We start from the raw sequence: 9,918 nt of genomic DNA, 5'->3' as shown, positions 1-9,918 counted from the left end.
ATATTCCGCCTCTAAATCGAGTGGGATTCAGCGTGTTGTGGCGCTCTTCTCGGGAAGAGCCTGCTGACTCCAGGTTAGTGGCTGAGTGGAGCTCAGTGAGCCGCAGGCAGCCAGCTGCCTTCGTGTTGCCGAGTGGAGAGTGCAGCCCGTGGGCAGCCCGTGCAGCCCGTGGGCCTGGAATCTCCGAGGTGCGACCCCTGACAACCAGCAGGCTCTCAAGCGCGCGCCTTTATCGCTGCTGTAAATACAATATTCCTGGAATGTGCATTTTAACGAGCCAGTTACATTTCTTTGCATTCTTAGACATTACCGTTTTTGTTTTTTGTTCATGTTTCATACAATTGGCCAAGTTAGTTAGTTTATGGGATAGGAATTCTGCCAGATGACAGGCACTAGGCGCCATTTTCTCTTTCTTTTGGAAGAGAAAATTATCCTGAAATGAAGATTTGATTGACAGCTGCCATGTCGTGATATGATTGGTTGAAATGGGGTAGAAATTTGATAGTACTGGGTGACGTCAGCAAACTGTAGATTACCGTTATCAATGAAATCTTGAAAAATGAACTTTTGATGTGAAAAAGTGTGAAAAACTAAAGAAATTAGATTTTTGTGATTTTTTTTGCATACATTATTAAATAGGTGCACTGCATACCCAGGTATTTGAACTAAAAGAAAAGAAAAGTCATTTTTGGGTTCAGCTCGACTTTAAAAGACAAGGGCAGCCACTTTGGGTGGATGAGGTTTTCTGATCAAGTTTCTATATGAACACAAACTTCCTCCAATACTGATTTTGAAACTTGCTGTGATTCGGTGACATGGATTCACTCGGGGGGGGTGTAGCCAGTGTGGCTACATTTCGAGTCGAGTTTGTTACATTTGTGGCTATGCTGTTATCTCACATCAACTCAGCCACACTCAGAATTTTAATAATTTCAAGTATTTTTGCAAGAAGTAAACAGTGTGCGGGAGTTCTCTTTTATTTGGAATCATTTCCAGTACACAATTCGTATTTTTGTCTCTGTGTAAATCCTTTGGCCAATGAAGATTTTGAAAATTCTAGTATTAAAATTGACTAATGAGCCAAAACTTTAATTTCAAGCAATTGCTATAACATATTTAGAGTGGCCAATTGGGGTGGAAAAACATTGATTATATTGTTGAAAATATTTACTCTGCATAGTTCTTAGTTCTCATAGTATCTTCAATTTGGCTTTCCCAAAATGCCACCATCTTCTCCTGGCTTCATGTAGGATTGGCTCACCTTCAGCTACAGGAGGTGTTCAAAGGTTTCAGCACAGCAGATTCCTCCTGACTGACTATTCCACTGTATGTTTGTTTTTGAAGGAGAAACTATATCTGATGTTTACAAGTGCTTTTGCTGTTTGTTGCAGACCCTGTTCAAGGCAGGAGAGCAGAAGTACGGCACTGATGAACAGGAGTTTATCACCATCCTGGGCAACCGGAGCGCAGAACATCTGAGGAAAGGTAGGTGTGTGTGTGTGTGTGTGTGTGTGTGTGTGGGTGTGTGTGTGTGTGTGTGTGTGTGTGTGTGTGTGTGTGCGTGTGCGTGTGTGTGTGTGTGTGTGTGTGTGTGTGTGTGTGTGTGTGTGTGTGTGTGTGTGCGCGTGCGCGCATGTGTGCATCACACAGAAATCAGAATTTAAAAGTGAGTGGCTGTCTGCAGTCTGCAATAGGCTAATTAACAAATCAATGATTACAAGATCGTAAAGTTTTGCAAATGATTTGGCGGCCCACTTGCAATACCTTCGCGGCCCACCAGTGGGCCCCAGCCCACAGGTTTGGAATGGCTGATATGGAGAGAGAAGAGGGAGCAATTGACATGTATTTTTAAGCCCTTGCTGTTTGGAACACAATAACTGAATGCTGAATGTACGCATTTCAGTTTTTGAAGCCTACATGAAGCTGTCAGGGTATGAGATGGAGGAGAGCATTCAGAGGGAGACATCTGGCAACCTGAGAGACCTGCTTCTCGCCGTTGGTATGAAACACAAACAAGTCCATATTATAGACTAGTTAAACAGTTACAAACAAGTCCATAGTATAGACTACCGGTAGTTACACAGTGACTTTGACTCACTCGTAATGGTCAAGTTTGACTCTTTGCTGTTCTTTCTCTTAAAGTGAAGTGTGCCAGGAGTGTTCCAGCCTATTTTGCTGAGACCCTGTACTATGCCATGAAGGTAAGGCAATGTCAACCAGTTGAGGAAGACTGGAGCACAGATGTTGAGTATGACCAAACCAGCATAAACAGTGCTAGGTTTAACGTATTCTTCAAGACTGTATCACTGTGAAATCAAATCAGTTGTAATGACACATTTTAATGCCAGAACAATGCCACCATTGCTGCTTCAAACTTTATTTGATTGATGCTTCTACTTGTCCAATTTTGGAACATTAGGATGTAACCCACTTGTACCTTTTTTCCTATAGTATATATATAGATGATATAGTATATAGACAGACCCTTTTTTGGTCGTTGATTAGCTGTGTGTGTTTGTTGCAGGGGGCGGGGACTGATGACCAGATCCTGATTAGAGTGATGGTGACCCGCAGTGAGGTGGACATGTTGGACGTCAGAACTGAGTTCAGGAGGATGTTTGCTTGCTCCCTGCATTCCATGATTATGGTACGCCCCTACAGAAGAACACAATACATACACTACCCGTCAAAAGTTTGGACACACCTGAATGAATGTACTGTGCTTTCATCTTTAAGCTATTTTGATCTATGCTTGAAATGTATTTTTTAGACAAATATTCATAGTGAAGTTGATGCCTATATATGAATTTCTTTACAAAGCCTTTGTCTTTTCCATCAATGCAAAGTTACTTTAAAGAATCTAAAATTTAAAGTTTTGATTTGTTGAACACTTTTTGTCTCTGTCATAGTTTTGATGTCTTTACTATTATTCTAAAATGTGGAAAAAAAAGAAAAATAAAGAAAAATGTGCTGTGTCCAAACTTTTGACTGGTGGTGTATACAATATATACACACTCACCAGTTGTCCTCTACCTATTAAGCCATTTCCCTTATCTTATACCTTATGTCTTGTGTGTGTGTTACAGGGAGATACCGGTGGTGACTACCGCAAGGCTTTACTGCTGCTCTGTGGTGGGGACGATGCGTAACCATAGCAACAAGCATAATAGGAACAACACGTGAAGTAAAAACAAAAATAAACCCACCTGAAGTGCCTCTTCCCTTAGTGTGCCCTTCGGCTGCCAGCCACTCACTGAGACAACAAGCAAACACACAGGCTTGATTCATCACAACACTCGCCTGTGAGTGACAGCCGGCCTTTTCAACTTTAATTCCACATTATTTCTCTGAAATGTTAGCTAACATTGTGTTTACGTTCACACTAAAGCAGCTTTGGGTCCACTAATATCCTCAATATGACTAATATCATTATTCATTTATTATACCAAAATATCTGACTATGATTATGTTTTTTATGCACTTTGTATGGCAAAATCAATTATGCAATAATAAATGTTTCAATTGATGAAGTTCAACAGTGATCGTGTCTCAGAAATTTGTCCCACTACTGATCCTGTCCCGTTATGAAGCCTACATTATTTCCTTTAGAGGTGCACTGCACTGTCGTAGCCACTAGAGGGAGCTAGAGCAGCTTTAGTGAAGCCATGGTAAACCCATTCAGCCCTGAAACATGCAGTAGATTCAAGATTTTTATTGTCACTCCATGGTACAAGTATCACGTGTGAAATTCTTGTGCTGTGGACTCCGTTTACGACATAGTACAAATATAACAAGGCATGTGCGTGCAACAACAATAAGCAACAAGGCAAATAAGCAATAGGCAACAATAAGCAATAATGAGCAGCAATAGGCAATAAGGCAGTATAGTGATAAGACACGTCCGAGACAGTGGCATATTCACTGCACATGGGTGCACATGTCATGTGCATACGTTAGACGTGCTTAAACATTTTAAATTCGACGTATTTGACATACAGGTGCAAATAGCATGTACCTTATTAAACATACAATTAAACATTAGGCATACGTTAGATGTGCTTAAACATTTTAAATTCGACGTATTTGACATACAGGTGCAAATAGCATGTACCTTATTAAACATACAATTAAACATTAGGCATACGTAATGGTAGCAGCTGCAGTACGGTACGGTACGACTACTACACTATTGTGTATGTTAAGGAGTCTCGTGGCCTGTGGGAAGAAACTGTTCCTCAAGCGATTTGTGCGTGCTTTTGGAACCCTGTATCTCCTCCCTGAGGGTAACAGGGAGAACGGGCTGTTGTGGGGATGGTTTGTGTCTTTGATGATCTTCAGGGACCTCCTGAGGCACCGCTGGTTATACAGTTCATGCAGTTCTGGCAACTCCCCTCCTGTTACGTGCTGGGCCGCGCGCCTCACCCTCTGTAGCGCCCTGCGGTCCATGGTGGTACAGTTCCCATACCAGGTGGTGAAGCAGCCAGTCAGCAGGCTTTCAATGGTGCCTCTGTAGAAGTCCCTAAGGATTAGGAGTAGGCTACATCAACAGCACTCATGTCACCATCCCCCAAAGGTTTGTGTTCTCAGATCTTATGTGGCTCAAACTTGTTAGTAGCTTTCCACACAAGTAATACATCTCTGATGAAATTAGCATATAGACTCAAATGAAGAAAATAATGCAAACAATAGTTGTTTAGTTTTACATCTCTGTCGCAAAGCTTGTAAAATCTGTCTGATCCTAGTTACAGTTTGAATGTTTTTGTTGAAAACAGCCTTTAGAACATGATGTAGATGTTTCACACAGATTCAGGATACAGGCGTCAATTCATGTGATAATCATGATAGGTCATTGGTGGGAGCATTTGTACATATTCATTCATAGAAGACTTTTTCTATAAATGCATACACCGTCCACAGATGGCACACTGTGTATGGTCCATCATCACTATGGTGCTTGTAAACATCTCACAATGGGCTTTGCTTTCATCCCTGTGTTCTGGTATCATGCACTGATGAGATCTCAAGAACAGGTTAAAGACCCCCTAAAGTCATGTTTCAGGATGTGTATAAAATACTATCTTGTTAAAATCCTTAAGATGACTTCCCCTCCTCCCTCAATTAAAAATCCAAAGCAACCAATCAGAGTTATCTAAAACACAACTAGCCAGTCACAGCATACAACACGGCGGGCTTTCAACACATTCTCACTCGTGACAAAGTGACGACAAGGGTTCCTGACCGATCTGCAGTATATGACGAGTTGGGAGTGAGAATATGTTGGGGCTTTAACTGCTGAATACTGGACAGTGATTGGCTCCAAGATTCATGATGTCACGAATCTTGCTTGTTGAAAATGGCCTTTTCAGTGAGCTCTGAGAAAAAATTGCTACTTTCAGCAGACGATTGTTGTAACAGCCTTAGCCCTTGTTCACACATGCAGGACGCCGAACGTAAGTAGAACTGAAGCTTGAAGCAGGCACACGCTGAACTGACGCCTAGCCGTTCACACAAGAAGCCTTCTCTTTTCCTCTCGGCGCCTACTCGGCGCGCCTTGAACCCGCCCACAACTCCCATTGACTTCATGCCTGGCTTGACGCGTCACGCTTGGAAAATAGGGGTGAATCCTGAACGATCGCTTGAGCAAGGCGTGAGCATGGCTTCGGCGACGCTTCAGCGTGACACATGCGCGGGTGGTGTGAACGGCCTCACCTGTTAACAAGGACGCCTAAATGAAACTTGTGGGTTCAGCGTGGGTAGAGCTTAGGTTGAGCGTTGCTTTGGCGTCCTGTGTGAACGGGGGCTTATAGTGTCGAACTCGGCACAGACATCATTCTGCACAGTGAAGCTCAGACATCTAACTGTAGAAACATAAAGAAAAACAGATTTTTGACTATGGGGTCTTTAATTATCATGTAGCATGTGCTCTACCAGGGAAAGCATTTTTTTTTCCCAGCATTTCTCTACTCTGTGGTTATCTCTCTCATGTTCCCAGCTGGTTAATGTAACTTCTTGCGTTGACTTTTTATCTTTGACTGAACGGAATGTCTCTTATGACGTATAATACAGCACAAGAAGATAGCTGCAGCATAGCATCTTGTAACTTTTGAATGGGTGTGATTGTGTGAGAATAAAAAAATAAAAGTGGTTGTGTGTGTGTGTGTGTGTGTGTGTGTGTGTGTGTGTGTGTGTGTGTGTGTGTGTGTGTGTGTGTGTGTGTGTGTGTGTGTGTGTGTGTGTGTGTGTGTTGGGGAGAAGGAGGGGTCATCCCAGGTCCTGTTACACTGAGCTGATCCACTAAACTGTTACTGTTATTGTTGTCACGGAAGCGGTTGCCCTTGATTGTTGCCACAGAAACAGGCAGCCAATAAGAAGAGCCCAACAGCAGGGTGTGGAGGTCAGGCCACCTCGAGCCACAGGAAGAACAATACCTCTAACTCCTCCCCCTCGTTGCTTGCGCGCCTGTGCGTGTTTTGTGGGTGGCCATGTGAGGGGTCGGGTCAGCTTTGTAGGTCAGATTTTAAAGTACTTACTGGAGCGGAGTTTGGATGTTTTCCTCCTCCTCCCGGGCCCCTCCTCTCCTCTCTAGACCGAGCTGAGGCACCATGAACTTGATCAGAAAAACACACAGGTTCAAGTTCAACACTTCATGTCTCTAATGAGAAATCTGTGTGGCAGCAAGGCAAAAATGAACAACCAAAGGAGCAGAAGATTGAATGACCAGGGAAGTGGCTTCAGCTTGCAGAGTTTAACTGTCTCTGTTAAACCGGTTTAAAGGAACACTCTGTCCATTTTCAACCAGCTTTGTGTCATTACTGGTTACAAACTGGTAACAAACTGTAAACTGTTTTGAAGTCTGTCATTTAATTTGACAGTTATTGAGTGTTAAAGTGTGGACCAGTGACATCACTGGTCCACACTAACTCAAATTAATAACTCATTAACTCAAATCAACTCTCAATAACTGTCAAACTAGATGAATGACTTCAAAACCGTTGACAGTTTGAGAGTTGATTTGAGTTAATGAGTTATTAATTTGAGTTAGTGTGGACCAGTGATGTCACTGGTCCACACTTTAACACTCAATAACTGTCAAATTAAATGACAGACTTCAAAACAGTTTACAGTTTTCTGATATACTACTGATGTTCTAATGATACAAAGCTGGTTGAAAATGGGCGGAGTGTTCCTTTAAGCTTTTTGGGATGAATGACTGGTCTGCATGATTTAGCCTGTCTGTGTCTGGTTGGCTGATCCTACAGTACATCCTGACAGGAGTGGCTCAAATTCCCCCCACAAGGTGTGGCTCCAAATTTGGTCAAGTGAAAATTCACCCTAGCACAAGGTGATACCATCTTCCTGCAGATCATTTTCACTGTTGATGTACATTCAGCGTTGCATGTTTATGTGCTGTACAGCAGCAAATTTACGCTGATGATATACTATACAAGAAAGCGTGTAGTTACCCAATTTCAAACAATCAGTCCCTACTTTATTAATCTAACAATTTCCAAAGGTTTGGATGTATATGTTTTCAAGAGAAGGGATGTGATATAACTATCCAGATGTTTTCAAAGTGGGAAGTGAGCCTCCCCAGGGCCAAACAGTTTCAGGGGAGGCTCAGTGAATGCAGTTATCAAAATGAGCTCACACAGAATAGCCTACATGTATGTGATTTGGTTAAAGAGATAATTCAGACATGCAGTCGTTTTGGGGGATTTTACTGTTTTTCCCACTTTCCCAGAGTCAGAAACAAATACATGTACATTCAGACAGACCTTTGCTATGTATTTGGTGTAGTCTGAAGTATCTCAACAGGAATATGAGGCTATCATGGCTCAATTATTGAGTTGCAATGGGATCAAATAAGATCATGATTGGGGGACGGGGGTGCAAGCTTAGTCTGAGGGGAGGCACACAGTCTCAGACTTTATAGCTCTAGAGCGAGTGTTTACATCAGACATGCTACTATTACACTGTCGTATGCTTTCTTATCAACATTATCTTCAATAGCTACCCCACACACACACACACACACACACACACACACACACACACACACACACACACACACACACACACACACACACACACACACACACACACACACACACACACACACACACACACAAATAACAATTTCATACTCTCATGGTGGGCTCCATAATAACATCGTCTCAATGCTGCATAACATAACAAAGAAAAAAACTGAAAACGTGGGATAATAGCATACCGTAGATAATATAGACTCTATAACACACACATTCTCATCTAAATTAACAAGTTGCATCAGCTAACTGCTACAGCACAACAGCTGTGGTTGGTGTATGTCATCCAGTCAGGAAGAAGCGTAGCTTTCTATAAAGTTGAGTTGTAGGTCCTATAGCCACATTCACTGACTTCTTTCCTCAGCTGCTTTTATGGCCTGACTCAAAGTCCTAATCACAAATCCAGAGTTTGATGTAATCTTGGAGTAAAAGTTGTCATAAATCCATAACACCCATATTCCTCAAGGCGTGCTCTGGCATTATGGCCCTGCTACCCAGGCAGTTTGCTTTGTCCACCATATTAATCGGTGATACAGTGAATACTACAACGTAGACACACCATTGAGTTATCAGTTATGGTTCACAGCAACAATGTCCCAGGTCAGGTCCCAGATTAGTGCAAATGATCTCAGGTGCCGCTGTGTGGCCTGTTATTCTAATCTATGACAATCTTGTATCTACAATTTTGATCATTTTGATGTTTTAAATGGAACAGCGGGATTACATTTCCCATGGCGCAGCCAAGCCAAAATCAGGTCATGCTTTCAGTCAGTCAATCTGTCAGTCAGTCAGTCAATCTGTCCATCAGTCAGTCAGTCAGTCAGTCAATATGTCAGTCAGTCAGTTAGTCAATCTGTCTGTCAGTCAGTCAGTCAGTCAGTCAATCTGTCCATCAGTCAGTCAGTCAGTCAATCTGTCTGTCAGTCAGTCAGTCAGGTAACGCTTTGTCTTTGACTAGAGATGGCCTCTCGCCTACTGTGGGCTAATTTCACATTCAGTCACATACTGTTACAGTAATGCCATATTGGATCTTACACAGATCCACACTCTTCACAGTCAATTTACAGAAATCCACGTTTTCTTCTGTCCTGCAAATCTTAGCTACTGTAGGTACCAGTATTAGACTACTGTATTTCTGCCTCTCCAACAATGTTGACATTGGAAACAGACAGAAATCTATAGACGGTTTTCACACAATTGAGTTGCTAGGGACAGTTTGGAACCTATCTTATGTCCTGTCAGTTATTGTACTAGTAGACCCTGCAACAGGAAGTAAGCTGAGGGGAATTTAAAATCTTTATGTTGTCCAGTTGAAACCGTCTATACGCTAATAGTTCTCTCCGTTTTTGTCTGACGGATCCATTTGGCCGCAGCTAGTGGAATTCAATACACGCGCCGTGGGTATTTTCCTGAAGAGCTGTCACCCAATGAGTGGAGTCTTGTAGCTCAATTGGCCACGGCACATATACTTTGTAACCACGATTTCCTGAATCGAGAATTTGGTCTTAAAACGTTCTAACGTGTAATTTCTCCTTCCTGTCTCTCTTCCGATAAAGCCTCCCCATCTCGGGCCGTGGTGGGATTGATGTGGCAACTCCAATTTTCTCCAATGTGTCCCAAAACCACTGACCATCTGACGGCAGTAAAGACTGTTCTTCTTTCAATGTGAAATGAAGTGAAATTACAATCAATGTGAAACTTGTTTTCACTCGTCTTATTCGTCAGAGCATCACACCACCCATGCACACACAGACACACACACGCAAGAGAGCATAAGTAAACACAGAAGAACCAATAGAACATTTTGAGGTGGATTCTTGCTGGATCATGCTTGTACTTGTAAGGCCTGCGATCTCAAAGGGTTTGTAACGGA

The 9,918-nt window shown here is 42.4% G+C and overlaps 1 protein-coding gene across 1 annotated transcript in view; it reads left to right on the top strand.

Annotated features, from left to right (window-relative positions):
• LOC310793429 (annexin A5-like) overlaps positions 1-3,536 on the top strand; it is a gene marked incomplete at its 5' end in the record, with an annotated part of 6,459 nt that extends 2,923 nt beyond the window's left edge. Inside the window, 5 exons of the mRNA XM_083655247.1 lie at positions 1,392-1,485; positions 1,904-1,999; positions 2,143-2,201; positions 2,525-2,647; positions 3,087-3,536. Coding sequence (XP_083511373.1) covers positions 1,392-1,485; positions 1,904-1,999; positions 2,143-2,201; positions 2,525-2,647; positions 3,087-3,149 — 435 coding nt within the window. The 3' untranslated portion in view covers positions 3,150-3,536. The remainder of the gene's footprint in view (positions 1-1,391; positions 1,486-1,903; positions 2,000-2,142; positions 2,202-2,524; positions 2,648-3,086) is intronic.
• Positions 3,537-9,918: the final 6,382 nt, after the last annotated feature.

This window comes from Poromitra crassiceps, assembly GCF_964638095.1.
Source record: "Poromitra crassiceps genome assembly, chromosome: 19".
NCBI classification, from domain to species: domain Eukaryota; kingdom Metazoa; phylum Chordata; class Actinopteri; order Beryciformes; family Melamphaidae; genus Poromitra; species Poromitra crassiceps.
This window is presented reverse-complemented; position numbering and strand designations above follow the sequence as displayed.